This window comes from Clupea harengus, chromosome 8 (genome assembly GCF_900700415.2).
Source record: "Clupea harengus chromosome 8, Ch_v2.0.2, whole genome shotgun sequence".
NCBI lineage: Eukaryota > Metazoa > Chordata > Actinopteri > Clupeiformes > Clupeidae > Clupea > Clupea harengus.
Window position 1 is genome coordinate 16114103 of NC_045159.1, and position 25832 is coordinate 16139934.

Here is a 25832-nt window from a genome sequence, read left to right on the forward strand (position 1 = left end):
AGGGCGAGCTGTGGGGCTGTGGACCCCGGCTCCAGTTTGACTGACTCTACGGTAAGGGCGAGCTGTGGGGCTGTGGACCCCGGCTCCAGTTGGACTGACTCTACGGTAAGGGCGAGCTACAGGGGCTGCCTGCGGCGTGTGCCTCAGAAGGCTGCTTTCTATCGAACGGGCAGAAAGTGCAGGCTTGCATTTCCTCTCTGCTCAACTCACTCTTCCACTGAAATCAATCAGCATGACATCAGGGGACTGGCTAGCCGGGAGAAAAAGGCCCTCTGCTAATAATAACAGCGCTATTTTCATGTCTCCTATGCCTATGCGTTAACAACCCCTGGAGCTTGTGCCATATAGACCATTACCGAAACATGACCACATGCACAGTCAACATTTTCTATCTATACGACTGCTAGGTATTGTACAGAATTCTACAGAAAACCTATACAGGGCTGTATTCATAAAGTGAGTCATCCTGAATTAACACAATATCACGGGCAAGTTGTTTTTCAGTGACCTGTATGTGTGCATAACCAACATAAAGGTATCATTAGTTGAGCAAAGTCTGTGTACGTTTTTACTGTAGAACAGAGCTCAGGCTACAAGCTAGAATAAGAAATTTGAGGTGGCATTTTGTTTTTCAAATCTGTGTTCCATTGAATAAAACCAATTTACTGATGAATCCACTACAAAAGTGAGACAACTTTATTGGCAATATGATCTAGAAATGTAGGCCTGGCAAGTTAAGGTGGCCAGGAAACTCTTTGGCACAAAAGCAGTTGGTGAAGCATAGGAGCAATTCATAACGCAAAAGTAAAACCTGCTGTGGTCTAACATTAGAATTTTTCAAAGTGGTCTTTTCAAAACACAGTTTTAAAGTTGCTTGGCTACAAATGGCAGTTATTTACAAAGTGGACAAAACAAACTCCTTCAGTCAAGTAAAGTTAATTCAAAAGACTGCATTTGGAGTAAACTGCGTGTATTACCCAGGTTCATTCTTACAAATACCTGGGTGTGCGTATTGTGCGTTCATGTGAATTCTGTATGCACTAGGATTCAAGAGGGACTACTTGCTCAGACTCAGGATGTGTGGGGAGACAGAGAGTACTGATGTTATTTCCTCATGCTGTGATAGAGAGTCTCTCTTTGAGAAGACCATAGTGACATAGGCTAGGAAAATGATCCCGTATCTTGTATTCAGAATAGGAACCTCTTCCATCAGATAGACGCTACAGGCTTCCAATTAAACCCAGGAAAAGATACATGAATAGGTCTGAAAACGGTTTCATCCCTCCAACAGTGAATCTCCTTAAGTCAGGACATAAGAGAGTGTGAGATGAGGGTCTGTGTTGAATGGGCTGAATGTATTTCTGTTTTATTACGCTTTATGAATGTGACGCCACTGTAATTGTTTGTATTTTTATATGGCAGCCATTATGTCCAAAACAAATTTCCCTAGGGACAAATAAGGGCCCCATTAGAAAAAGAAGTAGAAGAAGAAATAAAATAAAATAAAAGTTTCAGTAGAGATTGTCTTTAAGGGCCTACATATTATTGCATGTCTGCCATGTGAAACGCAAATAAAGGGGACAGATGAATCAGAGGGGCAGGCTACAAGCATTGCAAAACTAATTGTGAACAAACAGGTTGTGTGAACAAACTTAATTGTTACCCAATAACAATATATCATTTTGTATATATATATATATATATATACTTTATTTTAAAATTACCTGGAAGTAAGAACTATTGCATTTGTCCAGCTATTCATAGGAGACCAAGTACGAGGCTACAGTGACATTATTACCGACTCTCAGTCATGATAAACGTGCCCTGACACATAATTAGTGTGATGCAAAACTGCAGAAAATGCCTCAAACTCGTACAGAACACTTTGGTTGTAAGCTTGACCTTATTATCGCATATACCCATAATAGAAAAAGACAAGCATGGTATTTTTGTTCTCTAAAAATGTCACAAGTACAGCACATTTTCTTTTACTCGAATGACTAACTGAAAGCGCACCCTGATCTTTTGTCCACCGGCTAAGGCAGACCGTACCGCATTCTCACCATCTGGCTCTGTGGCCTTCTACAGGGAACCATTTGGACAGGAGAGGCTGCTGGCGTCCGGTACCCCCGGAAAAAATTACCCCACACCCCCGAGCCCGCAGGCTCATCTGCCATCCTAAATAGCAACTGCCAAATGACAATGGCATCACCAGCGACCACATGCCCTACATACAGACTGCGTGGTGTCCTCTGTGGTGAAAGCTTGCATGGCGGTGGGTTTGGCCATGGACTCGTGCGTGTCGGAGACGTGGCTAAAGGGACTGAGCTCGACTCGTGCGTGTCGGAGACGTGGCTAAAGGGACTGAGCTCGACAGCAGTGTGATAAATGAGCGGGGGGCTGATTCACGGGAATAACGAGCTGCATTAAAGTTCAATTTCAAAACCCACACCAGTCCTGTGGGCTGACCTCTGCTATCAGAGGAAGGTGAGCATCAGCTCCTTTATGGAGCATAATAGCCATGATGGAATATATTAAAATAATGGCCATATACTCACTAGGAAGAATATCTGAGAATATTGTCCTTTTATGGAAATCCATCTCCTGTAGGTTTACACTAAGAGATGCATAAAACAGCAGCACATCACGAATATATATATATATAAAAAAACGAATTGCAATAACTCTCAGAAGCAATAGAAAGTAAAAGAAAAAAAAGACATGATTATACTCTTAAGGTCACCTGTGTGCCAGTGATGTTTACAACATATGGTTCAGAAGGCAGCAGGCCCAAGGCTGGAGCCCAGTAAGGGAGCATGCCGTGCCACCATGCTGTGGCAGAGTGTGTGCGCGGGGGTCGAGGAGCACGCGCGGGGGTTTAGGAGAGGCACGGGGGACAGAGTGCAGTGAGACAGAGACATCCTCAGGAACTGGAGGAAGAACAGGGCAGAGGCAGAGGCAGGGGCAGGGGCTGGGGCAGGGGCAGGTGTGGGGAGATGCCAGCCTGCACTACAGAGGCTCCAGACAGATACAGACTGCAGGAGGTTAGTGGGAAGATTTTACAGTCTATGTGCAGGAGTGCTAACTCCAGTCTATGTGCAGGGGCGCTAACTCCAGTCTATGTACAGGGGCGCTAACTCCAGTCTATGTGCAGGGGCGCTAACTCCAGTCTATGTGCAGGGCAGCAAACACCAGTCTGTGTGCAGGGCAGCTAACTCCAGCTAAATGATTTTATAGTCTATGTGCAGGGCAGCTAACTCCAGCTAAATGATTTTACAGTCTATGTGCAGGGGAGCTAACTCCAGCTAAATTATTTTATATTCTATGTGCAGGGGAGCTAACTCCAGGTAAACGAGTGGCAGCATTTCTACAAATGCCACACCAAGAAATGCCTAGAACATCTTGCAAATCTTCCCTCCTCAGATACAATGCATTTGCACATTGCACAACGGACTGACAGTCAAGCTTAAGAGATGGTTTAGAGCTTGTCTTTCAAGAACCCTTTTCAAGGACAGACTTACAGATTGTAACTTAAAGCCTCATACAGTATTGATGTGCAGGCAGAGAAAGGAGATGAATCACTCCTATATTAAGTTTCCCTTCAGAGAGCACCCCGTTTATACCCTGTATATAGCACCACATATACTCAATCAGGGTTAGTAATGAACTTTTAGTCTGGATGAGCACTGCATGTTAAGCGTTTAAGTGCGGAGACTTCAGGCAGAGGAGAGAACTTTCCCCAGCCTTCATCTTCAGGCTCAGCTAAAGCAGAAAGCAGGCACGACATCCTTCTGACATCAGGATGGGGTGGGGGATTCTGGGAGAAGAGAGGTAGTGCAGCAGCGGGGGGGTTGAGCGGGGGTGGTGGGGTCGAAAAGGTGTGAGGGTGGTGAGGGAAGGTGCGGATGGTGACGGCCAGAGGTGCACACACGGTGGAACAGTGCCCCCAACCCCAAGCACAGACGCCTGCTCCCCCCAGTCGCCCCCCACCCCTCCCTGCTCCTGGGGGCTCCCATGCTCGAAGCCGCCACTGGGCAAGATCACCTTGGGCCCAGGCGCTTGATCACATGTCACAAACCTGGTGCTGGATGCGGGGGGGCCCGTCGAGGCGAGCACGACGCGAGTTCTGACGGGTGAGAAAAGAGAGCAGGCATCAGTACACCACTCTGTGTTAAGATGCTTACAGCAGTTAATGGAACCAGCTACTGTATAAGCAACACTGTTCTGAGATCTGCCATCAACAAAAAGCTCACATAGTCAGGATGCAGGAAGAACTTTCCAAAGAATAATAAACAAAGTAGGGCAACTAATGACCAAGATACACCCGAGATTAAAGCAATGCAATAAAATAGTAAAAGTTTCAAATGAAAACCAGAGGCAAAACTATGGGAGAGAACACTAATGAACAACCCCCCCCCCCAAAAACACACACACACACACACACACACACACACACACACACACACACACACACACACACACACACACACACAAAATGATGCAATCTGCTGTGGGTACTTGGCCAAATCGGCACACAAAACAATCAGTTTCCCTCAGCACCAATAAGCACCACCAGAATCTGGACTGGGATTCTGCAGGTAATGACTTCCATTTATCAGAACTAGACACCCCCTCTCCTCAGACATGCACAGCACAGCACGGGGCAGGCTAAGCCTCCCACAACACCCTTCCTGGGGGGGAACAAATGAAGCTATGCCTTTAAACAGACAGGCCACTTCATGTACAAAACTGCAGTGATGTATGTGGACAGACTGTGAGCTTATTCTCAACTGGTCAACGGTAAATGGCTGTAAACAGCAAGCGTGAAACAATAACAATAAGCCACTGAACATTGTAAACCAGTCATTAAAATGTCCCACCTAGAGATCCACATGTTTCCTGACTTAAATAGGACTTATTATGCTCATTTTCAATGTTTATCATTTTATTTTTGGGGTCCTACTAGAATTTACATGGTTCAATGTTCCAACAACACATTACTTCTCTCATATTCTCATCTCTATTTACCCTCTGTTTGACTGTCTTTTACCCCCCCCCCCCCCCCCGATGAGCCCAATGTGCTCTGATTGTGTTACGAGATTGCGTCATCTTGGAACAAAGGAAAAGGGCTGGAATTCCAACAAGGCGTTTCAGGCAGGCTGAGAAGAGGGGTCTGTGTGGGAGAGAGTTACTCCCTCTGGCATAACATGCACAAAAAGCTACATAGCACGCTAACACAAAGGGGAAAAACGGAGAAGCATAATAGGTCCCCTTTAAACCTCAAAGGGATTCGAAATAGACAGAAAAATGTTTGAGGCACATAAACGACAATTAAAGCGCACACACACACTGCATATTCTGTGGCTAGACATGGCCTAAAAATGTCTGTTTTAGTCATGTTACTTCTATTATTTATTAATTTCTATTCCAGGAAATTCCTCCTCGCGTCCTCCCCGTGGTAACGTGTGACCTGTATGTGCTCAGAGCTGTGGCGCTGCTGCGGTCATGTGACCTCCCCCAGTGGGCGGCCAATGAGGCAGACACTTACCCTCCGGCCGGTACTGGGCGATGATGGTCACCGTCTGGCCCGCGCCTTTCAGGGCCGCTGCGGCCTGTTCATGGGTGGCGCCGCGCAGGTCGATGCCATTCACCTACAGACACACACGAGCACATGTACATTCACTTCAATGTATTTCTTTGGCAGAAATGTCTTTGCCATTATCTGAAGTCATTTCCAAGTCAGGTCGAGTGCCACCCAAACAAAAGCCTATTAAGGAGAAAATAATGAAAATATGTCCTTCAAAGTAAAATGGCAGAAAAGTTTACTAGTGAGTGTTTTTTTTGGTGTGAGTGTTGCACTGATTTCTCTGGTTCCTTTGACGACTCCACTGGATTTCCAGCATCAATGGGCTATAGCTGTACAGCAGTACAGCCCCTGCACCCACAGCAGGAACTACGGCAGCATAGGAGGGCCAAATATGTCATTCAGAGCGACGGAAATATGACAGAAAAAATGATAGCTGTGATCAAACTCCAGCATCTGTGTTTATAAAGAGCATCACAATAAAGGCGTGGTTATCGTGTTACTGATACTGGAGTATCCTCCAGCAGGGGAGAGGCAGATAGAATGTCAACAACCTCAGGAAACTGGCAGGCAGCCATCCAGCCAGCGGAGGTGGCAGGAGGCCCACTGGGATAGCTCACCCTCTCTGAGGAGGCAGCACAGCGCCTACCCAACCCACATAGAGCAGCCACAATGCGTTACAAAAGTGTGTGTGTGTGTGTGTGTGTGTGTGTACGGCCGTGTGTGTGTGTTATGTGAGAGAGTGTGTGTTTGTGGCCAGATTGCCTCCAGCCCTTCCATGCGTGCATGGGCTCACTCGCCTTGGTGAGTTTGAGAGGTGCAGTGTGGCTACGGCTATTCTTAGCCCACAAATCAGGCCAGCGCTACGGCGTGCCTGCCTGGCCTCATCACGACGGAGGCCGCGTCTGGAGCGGCGTGGTGTCTGATTGCTCTCCAATCTCTGCTCTCATCAGCTCTTAATCAGGGCCGCCATTCCACGGACAGGAGGAGGCAGCGATGAGCTCTCATCAACGCACGCGTCTCACGGGTGGAGACCCAAGACATCCGCTACCCTGCAATCTCTCTGTGTGCACTAATGGCAGCACGTGATAAGCTAGGAACTTTAACTGGCCGCACTCTCTCTTCACAAATCTGATTGTTTCATGAATGCTTCTTGAACATGAATCAAAATGCCTCACTGCCTTCAATTGTATTTGTTACTTCATGAGCAAAACAATGACAATTAGAGGTATAAGAATAGTGATCATTGGTTTCCCCCCCAAAAAAACTATTTTACCTAAATCGGGACCAGTGTCCATGCCAAGCAAAATACTGTGATTTTACTTGATATGAGACTGCCATCTGCTGGTAAGAAGGTGATCTGCCTTTTCAGGTTTGTGATGTTCTTGATGTTGTTAAAATGTTTCTTAGCTATGCAACACAGACTTGGAATGTAATGCCATGCATACAGATGTATGTATATAACAAAACTATATCATATTCTAAACAATAAATGATACCATATCATGGTTAAGAAAACAACAACACACTTGTGGGAAGCATGAATGAGATCACTGTCATTGGGAACATGTTCTAATGTCCTGTGTCTTCAACCTACAGAATAACCCTAAGTGATCTAACATCAATTCCAAGTGGAAGGACAAAGACTTATAATTTAATGAAAAAAAAATATAAAAAGGTCATTACACTAAGCATATTACAATTCCTTTATCAAAGACCGAGAGACAGACACCAGTACAGTAAATAGTATTGACAAATACACCATAGAGCTTAAATACTTACATACAAAACAATAGATGATGTCATTAATTTTCCACACACACTGTACACACTGTAAATGTATGAAATAACTACAAAATGACAAATGACACAGATGTTGTTCTCCCAGACTGTTTATCCCGGTGAGTGTATGTGTATGTGTGTGTGTGTGTCTGCGTGTGTGTGCGTGTGTGTGTGTGTGTGTATGTGTGTGTGCGCGTGTGTGTGAGTTGGGAGGCAGCGCTGCACTCACCGAGAGGATCTGGTCTCCTCGTCGCAGCTCGCCGCTCAGGTCCGCCGGCCCCCCGGCCAGGATGAAGGAGACGAAGATGCCCTCGCCATCCTCGCCGCCCACGATGTTGAAGCCCAGGCCCGTGGAGCCCTTGTGCAGGACCATCTTCCGCGGCTCCCTGTAGAGACAGGTCAGGTAGTACATCAGCTCAGAGTCCGTGGGGCTCAGCATTTTCCTCCTGTCCCGGCCAGACGGATCTTCATGTACACACGCACATGCACTTGCACGCTGGCGCGTCCATGCACGCGCACACACACACCCGCGCGCACACACACACACACACACACACACACACACACACACACACACACACACACACACACACACACACACACACACACACAGTAGTGCGCAGTCTACCAGTGGCACGGGCCCAATAGGGGATTGCTCTACTTAGATAGCGTTTGTCCCATTTTTTGACTGGTTTCCTGGAGACGGAGAGTGAGATCACAAGGACGCGCACACACACACACACACAATCTGGTACAGCATCATTTATCAACTTGAACCCCACTGAAGTCAAATCTGAATGCAGGACATTTTGAGGACACAGCTTGTTTATGGTTTAGTTGCCCCCCCACACACACACAAAGCCCTGTTTTCTTATTCCACTCCTAGCTTTTGGGCATAGATAATACGTATGTGCAAAAGATCGCGTTAAACGTGCTGACGGAACAAGTGGTGTAAATCCTGCCGATGCTCATGTAATACAGAACGCCACGCTCTTAGATTAACACCTGGCAGATTGAGGGTGACGCACTGTCCGTCCCGCCAACGCTGCACTTTCAATCCAGAAGCACGACAAAGACTGTGGCACTTCTGTCAGATCACATTTGACTGAGGTCGATGCGGGGCAGCAATCCGGCTATTTGTGGACAGTGACACGATGAGACGGGGCTGAAGCTGACGCCCCTCTCAGCTCTCATGAGCCTATCCCACGGCTCTGCCTTCTGCCGCGGGCTTGCTCCGGCTCTCTCCTTTGACCTAGTTGCGGCGAGCATACCGCCCCATGCAATCATCCGCCTGGATGGCTGTAATTGGGCCAATATGGCTTTTTTGCCCCAGGTGAAAGCCCACCTCGGGCAAAACATCTCCTCCTTGCCCGGCATTATCTAAGCACCAGGCTGCTAGGCTCTTCCTGACAGCTACTAAAGGGAATCAGAAATGCTCCGCACAGATTCAGCCCTGGGGCTACTCGCAGTGTGTGCTATGTGGCCATGCTATGGCGGTGAGAGGCTGGGCATGGCAATTGACAAGATACACTAATCAAAACATGGATAAATACTGACATGCAGCCTCCTATCCATGGGCCCAGTGCCATCACCAATCATGCCTCAGTAAGCCTTTCTTCATCGAATCACAAACAGACTTTTAAACTGACCTGCGGGGGGCAGTATCACAAACAGACTTTTAAATTGTCCTGCGGGGGGCAGTATCACAAACAGACTTTTAAACTGACCTGCGGGGGGACAAAACGTCCCAAGGGAACACACTTTTCCTCCATTGACAAACGTGTAGATAACCTTACAGTTAGAACATGTGGATAGAAGTTGTATTTCCGGTGTTTATGAAGTAAACTTCAGTGCTCTATACTCTCAAGATAATCCAATTTTCACCCCATTTTTCAACCACTAGGTGGCCACCTCTACCACAGAACCATGGAGCTTCTCTTATTACAAAGAGAACACACACTGGCAGGCCACTGCATCAGAGCACCTCCAATGGCTGAATAGGCAATGCAAAAGCGTTTCAGCTGGGCTGACGTTTTCAACAGATAACAAAGTCTCTTCAGACAGCGCGTCTTCATCTCCTCCTCTTGTGCTCCCTCTGTGAACAGGACGGCTGGTTGAGCTCAGTCCTCTGGTGATCCTGTACTCATGTACTGTGAGTGTGAGTGTGAGTGTGTGTCTGTGTGTGTGTCTCATGTACTGTACACAGTAACAGACCAGTGCTGTATCCGCTCAGCAGTGCTGGGCTACCCAACCTCTCTGCTGTGCTGTATCAGACGCTGGCCAGGTTTGATCTGAACAATCCATTCATTGACCTGATAGCCATGGAACCTCTCCATACTTGACATGATAACTCTCTGGTAAGAGGCATGCATATACTGTACATCTCATACAAAAATGGCATAATGCCCTTCAACATATATGTTAATATATAGGGGCCATAACTCCACGTGTTCATAATGTAATTGCGTAATGACCTAAATCTTACACATACATACAATAAGTCACAACTTCTCTAACATCTGCTTGTATTTTAAAACCATAGAAACCATAGCTGTCTGAAGTACTACCATGTGCCCTTTATTATCAGAGGTTTAACCTTTGAAACAACTTAATTCAGTGACCTGTTAGGCCAATAGGAAGTGGACCCTGCATAACTTACTGTCCCTTACTGTATGCACTAAAACATGCTCCCTTACTGTATGCACTAAAACATGCTCCCTTACTGTATGCACTAAAACATGCTTACTGTCCCTTACTGTATGCACTAAAACATGATCCCTTACTTTATGCACTAAAACATGCTTACTGTCCCTTACTGTATGCACTAAAACATGCTTTACATTCTTCAATCCCAGCTACTGTCTTCATGGAGAGTATCATGACCTACATTGGATCCCACTGTCTACAACTAGACTTTAGGGGGCAGGCAGACATCAATCTAATCTCCACGCGGTGGACCGGCCTGCCTGATGGAGCCAGGTGTGTGTGGTGGCGCTGCCTGATGGAGCCAGGTGTGTGTGGTGGCGCTGCCTGATGTAGCCAGGTGTGTGTGTGGTGCTGCCTGATGTGGAAGGTTAGGTGGAGCATTAGCCCTTTAAAGGCTGAGGTGTGGGCTGTGGAGGGGGGCTGGGGAGAGGATATTTATCAGCCTGCGCTGGCTGCTGCTGCTGCGGCGGCTGCTCTCTCTCACATCCCTTGAGTCCTGCGTCCTACAGTCCGCTGGCAGCTGCAGCTCTGCGATATGGAGAGACGGACGCCGGGGACACCGGGACTCGTCTTGGTGCGCTACCAATCCCATTTCGGAGCGCCACTCTGAGTAATTCCAATGAGCTAATGTTTGTCTCGGTGATGCATCTCTAATGGTGACTGTGCGGGGGTTGCTGGGGAACCAGACATCTTCGCTGGAAATGGCAAATGCAGGAGGATGGCTCTCATGACAGCTTGAAATTATGTTCAATTTGAGATTTGAAAAAGTCTCCCTAATTTCCCTGGAACAAATAGGGCAGACTGCAATTCAGATACTGTATTAAAAATAAGCCTCAGTTTACCCCAAAATTAAAGTATTTATTTCATGTCACCTCCTGTTAGCGTTTTTCCATAGACCTTGTAAGTCTGCAGGTCTGCAATGGTAAATATAATGTACCATTGAAAATGTGGAGCCTTGTCTCTTTGCAGAGGCCAGTTAGCAACAACATCACAGCACACATCAGAGATTCAATTAAATTCAATTCAATTAAATTCAATTCAATTATATTTATATAGCGCCAAAAAAATACAATTTGAGATCTGCCTAAATTATCTTTGTTAGGTCTCAGCAGAGCAGGTGAATATACTGCACTGTAGCACGCAGTATGGCTCTTAATAGTCTCTCCCCATGCAGAGCTGGATACTCCCTGCAATCATTAAACTCTGAATAGCATCAAAAGCCAATGAACATTGAAGCGTGTGTGTGACCACCACACCGTAATAGTTTACCGATGGCTGTAGCCATCTTAAATAGCCACACGCGCTTTCTCTGCGCCGCTGGAGCGGAACCAACATTCACGCCCATTCGGCTGTGCGTGAACAGGACTCCTCCTCAACTCAACTGTATTAAGCTCCGATCAATCAGCCGGTCGACGCCATCGCTGGGCATGACACGCACCACACACCGAACGGGCTTGTGCTCTTCTGGCACCGCCGCAGTGAGGAGCGGCTTTTCCAGAGTGGCCTCTCCCCAGAGACGGCCCTGAATAACATCCTCAGAGGGAAGCTGCTGTGCTACTTTCACACATACGTGAGAGGAGGAGTGGCCTTGCCTGTAGCACGGAGCGTTACTGTCAGTGACCTACATAACCTATCCCTGTCCAGAACGAACGCTTCCAAAAGTAACGTGTTTGAGATGGAGAGAACAGGGGAGGCAGGGATAGAAAGACAGAAGAGAGAGAGAGAGAGAGAAAGAGAGAGAGAGGGTGAGTTTCTGGCCGCAGGGAAAACCGCTGACACAGCTGTGCTACTGTATGACATCACAGGCTGCTCACCTGAACTCCACTGCATGTGAAAGAGCTGTGAGCCTGCAGAAGCATGCAGCCACTGAACTGTGAAACACACATCCAGCCCTGTGCTTCCTCACTTTTCAGGAGAGCAAGCAAACAAACAAACAAGCAAACAAACAAACAAACAAACATCAAGTATTAAAAATAAACAGAGGTAACATCAGCAGAACAGAAGAGTTGTAACCAGCTGACAAAACTCTTTCCCCAAGGCAGATGAGCAGAAACAGTGTAAATAAAGTAAATAAGTAAATGTAAATAAAGTTCACAGACAAACCACTCAATGTCCAGTGTGAGGGCTTCAGGCCTGCGCCTTGCTCCTGAAAGGTGTGCGAAAGACCGGCTCCTGAAAGGTGTGCGAAAGACCGCCGTGCTGCGACAGCAGGGCGCCGGCCACCCAGAGGGGGTGAGGGGAGCTCAGAAAGACCGGGCCTCTGGATCCCTCTCCTGCTGAGCAGCTGATCGATATCTGTTATCGGAACAATTCCATTATGTACACCAACTCTGATAAAGACAGCGCTGGCATTCTGCGCGCTCGAATCAGAGTAGGGGGCTGCGTCGATATGCACATTGCCTCGGTGGGGTGCAACTGGCTGCCCTTTTGGCAGCAGCTCAAGTCAATACAGCCACTTTAAGACCATGTCCACGACACTGTAGACTGACTTGCTAATCAGGCAATGGATTGAGCTCATGCACTCAGCTGCCACACACAGTAGCGGTCGTCTAGATAAAAAAAAGACAGACTGATTTGATAACCTGTACTTGACTGTTTTGAGGAGCCTTTCTTGGTGTACGGCACAATTCATGTCACGAGTCACTTGCATCCATTACGCAGCGCTGCCCCAAATGTGCTTCACTCTGCACTCATCTGCAGCAGAGAGGCAAAAAGTCGAACTCTTCCAACAGTAATGTACCCCTTGGTGTAAGACTCCCTTGAACTTTTGGATTATGCAGGGGGGGTGGAAAGGGGGGGTTAAAGAGACAGTTTGATTATTTGCCGGTTCAGTGGAGCAGACTGTTAACAACAGCATCGCTCTCCAGGCTCTAATTGAATTAGAAACAGGAAACTGGCTATGCGTTCAGCTCCTGCCGCTGAGGGCACAGTACAGGCCTCACAGGGGCTGGGGCTGGGGCTGGGGAGGAGATGAGATCACACCGCAAGGCACATCGTTACTTTATATTACAACAACCAATGTGTCCCCTGGAGTAATTAGCCAGTGGGATAACTGGGAAAACAGAGAGATGAGATGCCGAGTTGAGGAGAAGGAGAAATAACATAGCACAACGTGCCTGACTGCAGTAAAATAACATTGGGCTTGTTCACAGGCCAGGTTTGTTACAACGTATGGGTTGGATAAAGCATTGGAACAAACTGTATGTGTGAAGGATCAATACATGAGAGCCTGTGGGGTTTCATTAATCACGGTTACGAGTGTTGTTAGGTATCATGTGAATAGGACGATGCACAAACCATGAAATACTGAGAGCAGCAAGATACAAATATACTGTTCACATGTCCAAACCTCACAGTGAGGCAAATATGGTTTCTGCTCTATTGCTGAAGCCAACAGACGGTGAAGCACTGACCACAACACAGAAATCAATATGTCTTTAGTTTTGTCGCCATGACGCAGGCTGTAACACGGGGCAGCATACACTCTACCATACAAACAGCCACACCCATCTGATGGCCCATCCTCATCTCAGGCCAGATGGAGTGCAGCACCTCCGCACCATGATGTGTGCTCTCAGACGCACTCAGGAATTATGACACAGGATTGGAGGAACCCACAGCCTACTGACAACCAATCAACATGGACCATCAAGAAGCACAAGGCCGTTATTCCCATGTCCTTTCACGTCTGAGAACATGTCAAAACTGCCACTGTGAATCAAATTATGTGCAACTGATGTTATCATCGGCATGCTGTCGCTTGATGCAGCTTATACAACGTATCTATTTCTCCCTTCAAAATGTCGGAACTCGTCTCTGTTTTGTTTTGTTTTGCCTGATGTGGTATGTTACACTTCACCCAATAATTCACTTTCAGAGAGTTCTTCATGAAAACTCGCTGCGAGCGGCTCTCTCCATTCATCTTTAATGTAAGTTGAGTGACTTTCCACGTCAAATGTTTTGAAAACATTCCCAGAATGCTTCTGCATGAGGCAACAGACTGTACAATGAGTGTCATCAGACCGGACCATATTCAGATGCTACACTTCAAGGCACACGCACAAGAGCATCCACACGCAGCCCATCACCACGTCTTTTATCTGAAGGGTTTATCTGAAGACATGAACACACTCAGCCACATCAGTAAGACCGCACACATCAGTAAGAATATACACAACTATAAACAGTTGGCACAGTTAGATTATAGATCAAAACACACTCAGACACACACACACATACAAACACACGCACATACCCATACACACACACATACACACACACACACACACATACATACACACACACGTACAAACACACACACACACACACACACACACACACACACGTACACACACACACACGCTCCCTCTAAGGTGTGTCTCACAGGGCCCAGTGACAGTCAGACTTAGTCAGCGCAGGCTGTATGTTCAGTCAGTAACTTTGTGACATCTTAAATTGATTAAAGTTACTGACCATAATCAATGAATTAAAATTAGCCAGGACAGGAATCGAGCCTGGGTCAACTGCTTGGAGGGCAGCAATGCCGAGCACTGGACCACCGCTACATTTGAACACCAGGGGGCGCAGACTATAAAAGCACTATTGACACAGATCCATAGCAATAGTGCCAATCTCATCAGACTATTAAAGCACTATTGACACAGATCCGTAGCAATAGTGCCAATCTCATCGCCACTGAATTCTGTACCAATAAACACTCCAATAAAAAATAGATGTACACGCATCACAAAGCCTCTTGTCACTTTAAAGTTAAAGCCCCATATAGAGTAGGGGTGTAACACAAGGTTCACACAACAAATACACTATGATCAATTCAATCAGAATTAGGATGCAGGAAGCACTCAACACAGGGAGACAGCTACGGGCACATTTCCCAACGGTCCCGACCTTGAAAGAGCTCCAGTCAATATACATCATCAGATAACAACAAATAAACCCTGATACTGCTGGTGCTCTGTAAGGGGGGGGGGGGGAGTGCTAGAGTGGCCACCGAGTTGCGGCACAAACGGATCATTTTACAAACACTCACAGCTGATGCAGTACGGACAGCTTTCACATCAAATACAACATCGAGTCATCAGTTGCATGCATTATTTAAAAAAAATTAAATAATCCTAGTTGTTCAGGATATCTCTCAGAATTGCCTGATGTTTGACAGTTCAGTTCTAAAGCTCCTAGATTGGACATCTAAAGAGGATCAGGAAGGACACAGCACTATACTCATGCATCCAATTAAACCATCCATGCAGAACCCACTGGTGAAAGGTTCTCTGTAGAACCCTTCTCTTTTCCGGCACATTGTTCTGAAAGGAAGGGGTGGGAGCGAGGGGTGCATGCAGACGGGCCAGGTAAAGAGCAGGGGCGGTGGGCATGCCATGCAGCAGGCAGAGGGGTGTCGGTGGTGCTGGTGGTGGTGGTGGTGGTGGTGGTGCAGTACCTTGTGATCTCGGCGTCTGGGAGCAGGCCTAAGTGGTAGTGAGGGAAGGGGGTGGGTTGCTCCAGGGGGGAATAGAGGCGGGGAGAAGGTGCGCGCTCACACAGTTTGTTCACAGTGCTGTAAACTGGCTCAGGAGGCCTGGTGACAGACAAGAGAGCAGCAAGACAAAGAGAGAGAGAGAGAGAGAAAGAGAGAGAGAGAGCAAGAGAGAGAGAGAGAGAGCGGTTAAGTGGTTAATGTTAGTTGTGGAGAGAGAGAGAGAGAGACCATGGGCAGGGAGAAAAGCGGGATAAGTGTACCTGTAGCACGGGAGAGGTTAGAGGAGGGTTCTAGTTCATGATTAGTAAATTAGGGCACTGCAAAATAAGGCTAACGTTACTGGGGTTCCGTACTGTCTCGTACACCTCTCACATGCTCTCCTTGAGGGAGGCCTTACTCTGTGCTGACGGACCCCATCTGGTTTTTGAAATACCCGTCTAAAGCTCTCAAGAAATTTCGGTATAAAAAAAAAACAAAAAGAATGGGGCCACCTCAAAGTCTCTGTGTCAGCTCTTCACTGCCTTCCCTCCTCTAGTATACCGTCCGCACAGGACCAACATCTCAGCCAACCACATCCAGCAGTGCCAGAAGAGACGTGTCCAACATGGAACTAAGTAAGAGCAGCCAAAGAGTGCTGGTCTGCTCAGGCAAAAGATATGACTCTTAAGGTGTCTGACCTGATCCATAATTGATGTTCATGTTTGGGGAAAACCTCTGACTTTGGTTTTTAATTTAAGTTAACAAGTTTTTTGTCCATGGTTTTCACACAGGCTTAAAATGCTGTGTGCAGATGAGCAAACGGTTCTGTGCATTTCTGGTGCAAAGTGGCAAAGGTACCCTGGCAAATCCCCCTAGTGCACCACAACAGCACCACTACAGTCTCCAGCAGGCCCTCTTGGAATAGGCAGCTTTGGTAGAGTACTCTATCTCTCTCTCTCTCTCTCACTCTCCCCATCTCTCTCCCCATCTCTCTCTCTCTCTTTCTCTCTCTCTCTCTCTCGCACTGGTGGAGCAGTGTGTTCAGGGAATCTTCATGCAGATTGCAAAGCATTCTCAGAAGTGAGTTAATTTATTTCTATTATTGATATGACTTCATTCCATTACTGTTTTGATATTGTTAACGGCTGATGGGAACACGGACAAGAACTGTGTGTGAATCTTCAGTGGAAAATCACCAGAGTGACAGTCTGTTAGGAACAAATAAAGCCTAGACTGAAAATAACACTTCCACAGAATTCAGTGTCTGTTCCCACAAGACTCTCACCTCAACTGGAAGTGCTGGGACTCAAACCTGTGACCCTCCCCATCATCTATCGAGGCATTTCTGATTGGAGAAAAAATATGTCATTCATACAGACAACCAATGATGTCTTCGAAGTGTGAAAATAGTTATGCAATCCAAACTGCAATGTACTTGTGTTAACATATCTGTTGTTACACCTACAAAATGTACAGATAATATATGACTGAAACGTGATCATTTTGACAACATGATGGACGGTAAACATCTAGACAGGCCAAGCAGGACAACACCACAGAGTGAGCGACAAACAACAGTGGGGTTTGGCGAATGAAAACTGACACACACTGAAACTGAAAAACAGACCACATGCCAACAAAGCCCTCACACCCTGCGTGTGGAGAGTTGCAGTCAGATCCCTGCTCTTCCATACACCAGGTCATCCTAAAGCTACTCTATAGGACAGTACGTCAATCCTACTCGTGCTATCGACTGGGGATGTGGGACTCTAACAGAGGAGCCACTGGCTGCTCTTGGTGTCCTGACTAGTTTGCGGTGCACGCCCTAGCACTGAGCTGTGTTGGAGGCAGGGCTGCATTAACCCTGCCTCTGCTCTGGCAGATGATCTCCGTGGCTGGCTGTGAAGGGTGGCCCACTTACCACCCATGTCTCATGGCTCCGGCTCGTGACTTCTCCTCTGGGCTCGTGACTTCTCCTCTGGGCTCAGGCCCTCAGTAAACTGCAGTGCAGCAAGCAGCCGCCTCTATCCCTGTGTCCTTCTCCCTCTCCTCTCCTCTCCTCTCCTTCTCCCTCTCTCCTCTCCTCTCCTCTCCTCCTCAGATGAGAAATTTGGATCCTCATTTTTTACCTGCTCTCTCTTTTTCTTCCCTAGCAAGTGTTTTCTGTGTCAACTCCAAGTGAATTTACATAACAAAGCCTGAGACATGGGGCCCCGATGGAAGGGCTCTGTTTGGGCTCACCGATCTCTTGCAGGTGTTCAGCTTCACGGTGTTGGTGTGAACGTGTCAGACGGCGTTAGGGGCTTAAGAGCCAGCCAAGCATGCTGCAAGCAGCTGAAAGCCAGAGAGAGTAGCACGCTTTCCAGGGTTGACACCGCCTGGCCCTGTGACAGCCAGAGATCACCTCGTGCCGTTTGGCAGCCAGGCAGGGCGAGGGCACCACTGAGGAGTGACATCCTAATGCCGAGTGACATCCGCACTATGGCAGAAGCTGTGGTGCCATGCTCTGTCTCAGCCAGACGGGGAAATATAGGACAGGTCATATATGTTTTATAGAGTCCAGAGGAAGCATGTGCGTTTATGGCAATTTCATGTTCTCCCTACATGTTCCAAGTAGATACACAGAAACTGTATTACATTTTCTGAAAACATTTGTACTGTTTGAATGTGAACTGTATATGTATTCTGTCAATGTGAACAAGCTACCTTAAAATAGAGTTCATCCCAAAAAGTGGCATTCAAACAATCCCACATTGTGAGGGAGTGTTGTTATCACGAATATCAGCATAGCTACAGCCCAGCTGTAGGCAGTCAAGAAAACATAATCTGGCTGCTGGTTAGTTCATTAAATCAGAGATGTTAAGAGTAAACTGTATCACCAGTGTAGTACTGAGAAACTAAGAAATCTTTTGTGCAATCAACTGACACCACAAAAACCCTTCTAGTGAACTACATATGCAAGGAAGCCATTTAAAATGAACACCGTCTGTCATGCAAGTATTGATCAGTTCCCTACATTTGATTGGGATGATCACTCAAAAGCAAAATTGACCACAACTATTTCATTTCAAACACACCCTTTATCGACCCTTTGAGACATTTCCGACCACAGCTATGAAATTGAACCACAGGTGCGTATACAACAGCATCCTAAAACATCACCGAAGAAGCACGGCCAATCAGATCGTCTTCATTTCGACCTCGGAGAGCCTCGGAGCCCAAGCCCCGGCCGAGGAGCTGAGGGTGTGCTGCTGGGAGACCACCCCACTTACGCCTCTAAAGCATTCATGGAGGTCATATGGAAATGGGGGCTGTGGTGGTGGTGGAGGGGGCTGGGAAAGAGATGACCTTTCAGTGACCCCGTTCTGAGTTTAGGGGCTCTCATCGAGGCCTTCCCAAACAGCCAGCCATATTCATCTTTCATGCAAGATCTGTGGCAGGCTGGACCAAAACCAAGAGGCATGGACTTAGACCACACAGACCAGCGAAGACTTAGACCACACAGACCAGTGTGTCAAAATCACTACATAGTCGTTTCACAACTCTGCCGTTATATTATGTTACCAATATTAAAATATAAATTAGGTGTGCAGCCTTAATTTTTTCCACAGCATTGTTCTAGGCTTTCAGTGGCTTTCCTTGGCTACTGTAAATGAAGTAGATCAGTAGACTAAACCTGAAGATTTGCCCATCCAATGAGAAGCACCTGGTCCACATAAACCTCTTAGCTCGAGAGAGGGACGGTCTTTAATCCCCCTGTTAAAAAGCTTAGTGAGGGGGTCACCATCTCCAATCCTTCAGTGGTTTTGCTTTCTGGATAAGACAATACTCAAAGGGGCAAAGTGTAGGGGTGGGGACAGACTTCGTGAAAGACATTCAGAAAGTTTTAAGCAACCAAAAGGCTTGGGGCACCATGAGACATTTAAAGAGTGCAGACGAGCAAGGGGGCTTTTAGAAACTGCACTGCTCTCTGGGGAAGAGAGATCTGTGTGAAAGTTGATGGGATTGAATTTTGGCTTGAAGTTGGCATTAGGCTGAGCATGCTGAAATGTAGCCAAGAGAAACTGAGACACAGCGTACTCCTGCTCGAGTTGCCCTTATTGTAATGCACGGCGTCAACAATTGCTTGCCACACCATTTAGGGAATGACGCCTAGCAAATGCAAATAAAATGCAAATGTATCAGGCTCTGACGTGTGCACCATGACCTACTTGCTTTTGTGTTGGTGCGTGCAAAAACACATTGAGTCTGAAGAAAGACAGTCATGTAGTACATCTACTGTAGCCCAGAGGACAGGCCTCGCTTTAGTTTCTAGTCATTAACACCTGTCAACGTTCATCTCCCCTGCAGAGCACTTTGACCTGGGATGGAGGGGGAGTGGAAGGCCAGAGAGGGATGGAGTGTCTTTTAGAGAAAGAGTAAGCAGTGGCACCTATCGCTCATTTGCACATCACGTCAGTGATATCATGTCACTGTGTGGGGGGTCAAGGGTCAATTAACCTCGTCAGAGGGGGCGCCCTGATTCTAGATTGTCAGCTATGCAGGCTACTGCCAGGGAAGGTCTCCCACTCAGAAATACAAGATGGGGAGGGGGAAGCTATGAAATAGCGCACCGCTAACTTACAGTACAGCACTAATGCAGTAAGTAAGATCAGTAACAATATGAAATGCTACAAATAAACCACAACTCGTTCTGTGAATATATAGTTTCAAAGACTTATTGTTGCATTTTTTGGTTTGTGTGATTTCACTGAAGGGGGTGTTTGCCGCCCAGGGCGCCATTCTAGTTTGAACCGCCACTGGGAGTAAGAGAAGGAGGGCGAGGGAGTTCAGACGAAGAGGAAGTGCGAGAGTGTGAGGAAGTGGAGTCTTCTAATGAGAACAGGAGAGCGAGTGCAAACTGTGCTGACGCTGGGACTCCGTGGAGGAGCTTCCGCTCAGAAAAACAAACCGCCCTGCAGAAAACACACGCTTCCCCAAAACAGCTCGCAACGTAAAAATAAACTCCATTAGCATCTACTACCATAACAGGCATTTTAAAATAAGCCACAGTAGCTCAGAGAAATACAATTCGCAAGGGTGGTGGAGATAGCAATGTTCTCATTTTAAGCCCAAAAGCACACGGAGCATTCACTGAGTGAATAACCGAATAACAACAGCCAACTGTGCGGCATCTGATGTTATATATGTATCTACCGAGAAAGATAATAATAAATAATATCAAATAAATAATACATGAAATGTTCTGATGTTTAGACATTGGCGTATTATGGGACACAGTCAGCTCTTTATTTCGAAGATATGGCGAAAGAAAAACCACAATCAGAGCTGTTTCAGGCAAATGTGTAGCTGAAATCATACATGTATTTTCAGAGGACCGCTGAATTGCACAAAACTGAAATAAGTCATATGCTCTTGAATTCCAGTCAGTAACCACTCCACTGATAGGTGACAGGGCAGGTTGATCGTAAACATGGCAAGACAGACAGGGAGAGGATTGATGAAAAACCAGACAGGAACTAGACTCGGGACAGAGACGGTGAAGGGGCCAAAAACTCAAAAGCAATCCTATCTCAGGCGGCGACGACATTTCAGATTGCCTTTGGGTTTCCGCCTAACATGAGGAGGGGTGGACAGACAATCTACCTGTGGGCACTGGCATCGGGTAGGAGAGGAGGTAATTACCGTAAGAAGGAAAAACCATCCAACCTGTTAATGTCCTCGTCCCCGAGTAAGTGTTTGGGGAGGGGGGAGTACCTTCCTGGAGAGATGGGCGGCATACTGGACTTGTACTCCATAGTGCTGTTGTTGCCGGGGGAAGAGATATGGTTTTCCATTGCTGGAGAGAACGCTGGAAGAGAGACATCACACACACACACACACACACACACACACACACACACACACACACACACACACACACACACACACACACACACACATAAACACACATAAACACACACACAAACACCCACACACACGTGGTCTTGACAAAAGAACATATAACCTGCTATGTCCTCATATTGTCCCTGGATGATGACGGCCTATATTGACCAGCAGCACCACCAATCGTTTCACTCACTACAAAGTGCAAAGGTGGCTGCTAGTGAGCCTACAATATGTATGTGAGCACAAGTTGCACATATAAAACTACTGACTGACAGAATATAATAACAGAATAACAGTTTGACCACAACAAACAGAGAGAGAGAGAAAAAAAAAACACTCACAATGTGTGATATCAGGAGGCCCATAGGGATCCGATAAGTAAACGCTGGTAGGCTTGCCCACCTTCAAATAGACTACATCAGACGTATTCTTCAATATGGCTACAGCTTCCTCGTGAGTAACTTCCTCCAAAGTGTAGTTGTTCACCTGTGAAAAAGAAGGGAGAAATCCCGTCTGTTGTGCAAGAGCTTTAACTCATCACTGTCAAGAGGAGCAAATCAGCATGGATCACAGAGCCAAATCCGCCCTGCCAATTGGATTAGGGGGGGGCGGGGGGTGGGCGACCATGGTGACACAGAGGGAGACTGTGTGTGCGCTTAATTAAACCGACTCCACTCTAAAGACCCTCCCAGGAGCACAGAGGCGAGGGCCCGCGGGACAAAGGCCCGGAGACACACGAGAGTTCCCCATCAAAGTCTGAATGGCCCTGCAGACGCAGCACACCATTCTGGCCCACTGAGTGTCGGCTCTGATGGCCGACACTGTTAGTGTTTGTGAGTGAGCCAAACTTCATGGAGGCTTGACAGTGAAGGACATTTGATGAGTGGTTTCCACGCTTTATACACTGAGCCCTGCCTGTGGCGTCCCGTCAGATCGCCGGTCGGTATTTCATGAGGGTTGCCATTGCCTTGTTCCCCTTCCGCACCTCTCTTCTAACCCTCTAACAGAGGCACTGGTGCTCTAACCCTCACCCTCTACTAACAGAGGCACACTCCCAGGAAAAGTGATGCACTGGCAGGCTGGGGGTGTGGGTTTGTGCACAGTAAAACCTGGGGACGCTCTGGCACTCACCATGAGTAACCGGTCTCCGACTTGCAACCGCCCATCTTTCTGTGCCGCTCCGCCGTCGATAATTTTGGTGACGTAGATGCTGTTGTCCCCAGGAATGTGCTGGTTGCCCACGCCGCCCGCGATGCTGAAGCCCAGACCTTCGGGTGAGACAAAAACCAGCGTGTCGAGTAAATTGAGTGAAAGCATTTCAGATGACAGAAGAGCTTGTTTTTTTCATGGTCAAAACAGTGAACGAGTGTTTAAGTTCTTTAAAGTAGCAAATACCAGCAATTCATGGTCAGAGTCTGGACTCTGACAGACAATGTGATCCCCCCTCCCCTCCCCTCCCCTCTCCTCCTCACTTATCGCATATGATGACATCCCCCTGAAAATGCTATAAGGTATATTATGACATAAGCTGGCTGCATATGCATAAAGAATGATAGGGCTGGAGAGGTGCATAACTATGCTGGATTCTTAATGAGCTGTCACTTAACTCGTACTGTGTTTCTCGTTAGGTGCGCTTGAAGGCCCTAGAGTATATGAAATGGCTGTTTAGGAAGTTTAAGAAAAATTCTAAATGCTTCCGCTTCTGGAGAACTCCACTTTGCAGCGTCGTTTGCCAACGGCATCACCTTGTTCAAAAGTCTGAAGCATCCTGTACACTGACTTCCCTAAGCACAATTAGCACCACAGGAGCAGATGGAAGCACTTCACCTGACTCAAACACATCCCCCCGGAGAGCGAGCGGGGTCTTCAGAGAGCACGTCTACCCAAAGCGACGAAAACTGCAACAGTTTCTGCAGTAAAACTGCATTAATGCCTGACGACACACCATCCAAACTCGCATTACTCTCGAGTAAAATCCTTGAGTGCTCCCCCTTTTACCCTTTTCCCATTGAGACTTACTGTAGGCTTACTGAAAGTTAAGTGACGGGTTTTGCATGTTGTTTGAGATTGTAAAAGGACGGTGTTCTGTTCTGTCTGAACCAGCCCACCCCCGGCTCCCCCCTCCCTCACTGGTAAATCATCGCTCGCCTCTAAATAATAAATAAAACACCCTGGCCCCTGCACTTCTGCTGCTATGGGAGTCTGTGTGGGGGCGGAGAGGAGCCGCGGGGGGTGGGGATGGGGGTGCGGGGGTGGAAGGGAGTGGGTGGGGTGGGGGGGTAACTACCTTTGGGGCCCTTGATGAGTTTGATCTCGACGACCGTCTCCAGCATGGGTCTCCTCCGGCGGACGTACAGCCTGACGATGGAGCCGGCCACCTTTAGTGCCTCCACAGCCTTGCTGTGCGACACCTCGGACACGTCTGCGTCGTTCACCCGTAGGATGCAGTCGTTCACTCTGAGGACGGAAAGTCGGCAGTCAGCATTTCAGCACTTGTTAATATGAAATATCAAAATATCAAATATCAAAAATCTAAATATTATATAATAATATTTATCAAATAAACACGGCCTCTCTCCTAACCAACTTGCACTTCTATCAGCAGGCGTGTTCTCCCTGGAAAACAAAGCGGAGATCTTGGCAGCTTGGCAGCGGCCTGTTCTACCCGCTGAGCTGCAGAGGACAGGGGAGGGGCTCTCTGCTGGGGATGGGGTTCAGGGACTGGTCAAGATGGCTCTCTTGAGGATCCAGAGAGGGGGGACGGGGGGGGGTTGGCTGGTCTGACAGATTCGTGCCCCTGGCTTTGATCTGAGGACAGCGCTCTGCCCGAGGGCCCCGTGCCAACAGCGAGCAGCTGGGTCCCTGCGCCCGCACGGAGGCCGTCTGCGGTCCGAGCGAGCGAGACGACCCGCGCGCCCACTCAAGTCTGCTGTCTGCTCGGAACTCTCAGAGGACACAACGGCCCCAAGGAAGATCAGCGAAGATGAAGAGGAGACGACAACCTCGCGTTTGAGCAAAGGCACTGCAGTGGATGGGAGCGGGTGCGACTGCTGGGGAACCTCCAGGAGCCGCAGTCTCACACTGCTATTACGCTCGCATCTCCCCCTGCTTCTCACAGTCTATGAAAATGGACACTCCAAAAGAGAGCCAATAAACAGACAAAATGCATTGTGAATTGAGAATGAATCCCATTTTGAGAAACAATTGCACTTCATGTATTTTCTATGCATACCTCTGCCTGACTTTGGTAGAGCTCAGATTGTGATAAGCCTCGGGGAAATCACTCTGACAACGTAATTAATGATCTGTTTTCTCGACAGGCAGAGAAACGAATGCATTAGAGAGAAAAGCCTCGTCTCTCAAAGGCACTGGATGGGCTTTGGCACAGTGAAATCATTACTGAGCAAGACATAATTATATATAAAAAAAAACAGTTGGGTCATAAAGCAAATCCTCTGTGCATTTCTCAAGACTACAAGGGCAGTAAGCGCAGGGCGATGATCAGAGAACATTATTCGAAGATCAGAAGAACAAGGAGTTAAAAAGACCATTTGCGTGGCATGAAGGGGAGTTGACAGCAGTCGTTAGAGAGAGGGTGTGTGATCGCTGAGGCTGTGCTGGGAGATGAGGGCCTCTGGGGACGATGCGACAGGGCCGGGGCCCGGGCCTCACACTCCACATGGACACCACTGGCAAACACAGCTGCTTCATGCCAATGTGAGCGCAGTAAAGCTTCCCAGCCATAATCGAATTAAGTGCCTCAACAACCAAAGCTCTTAATAACATGGCCACAGATGATCACGCTTACATGGAGGACAAAGAAAAGAGAATCACTGTGGAAAGGATTGGTCTCAATCACTTGGAATAAATATGCAAAAGTTAAGAAGCTCACTGATGAAATGAAACACCTGCTTGTTGGATCTAATATGGTAAGTGCTTGTTCAATCAGCAACTGACTTGTAAGAAAACTTCTAAGCTTCCGGAGAGTCAGTGTTGCAGTAATGTGAGTGCTGTGAAACAATGCTTGTTCTATAAAGACATAAGAGCACGTTTAAGATTTTAACCCTCGAGCGTCGTCTGATCTGGAATAAAACCACAAATCATCAGACCCCCCCTAATGAGAAACATGCCACACAGGACTAGGTGAAAAGAATGAGACTGTAGTCCTTCATATCTAACATTCAAACAAAATCAAAGTGCTCTAATGTCATTTCAGAGAGCCAAACATGAAGGGCTCGGTAACAAACGTGAAATGTGAATACATCAGCAGATAAATTAAAAAAAAATTAAAAAAGGAAGAAATCAAAGCCAACATAGCTCCCCGGAGAGCAATTAGATGTGTGCTGGTCAGTGGGTGTTTTAATCAGCCACAACAACAAAGATGGATAACACTAG

The 25832-nt window shown here is 47.3% G+C and overlaps 1 protein-coding gene across 33 annotated transcripts in view; it reads right to left on the reverse strand.

The window, feature by feature from the left end:
* The window catches only part of dlg2 (discs, large homolog 2 (Drosophila)), a 185016-nt gene that overhangs the window by 28484 nt on the left and 130700 nt on the right, over positions 1–25832 (reverse strand). For 16 of the 33 annotated variants that reach the window (XR_004164147.1, XM_031572109.2, XM_031572105.2 and 13 more), the window contains 9 exons: positions 23725–23894; positions 22569–22705; positions 21779–21923; positions 21234–21399; positions 16834–16893; positions 15531–15668; positions 7596–7752; positions 5549–5651; positions 4079–4126 (listed from right to left, as the gene is read on the reverse strand). Coding sequence is in view for 32 of the 33 variants with exons in the window: in XM_031572109.2 (XP_031427969.1) it covers positions 4079–4126; positions 5549–5651; positions 7596–7752; positions 15531–15668; positions 16834–16893; positions 21234–21399; positions 21779–21923; positions 22569–22705; positions 23725–23894 (1124 nt within the window). In the remaining variant the exon portion in view is untranslated. The remainder of the gene's footprint in view (positions 1–4078; positions 4127–5548; positions 5652–7595; positions 7753–15530; positions 15669–16833; positions 16894–21233; positions 21400–21778; positions 21924–22568; positions 22706–23724; positions 23895–25832) is intronic. The other 17 variants (XM_031572129.2, XM_031572111.2, XM_042708488.1 and 14 more) reach the window with 8 other exon arrangements.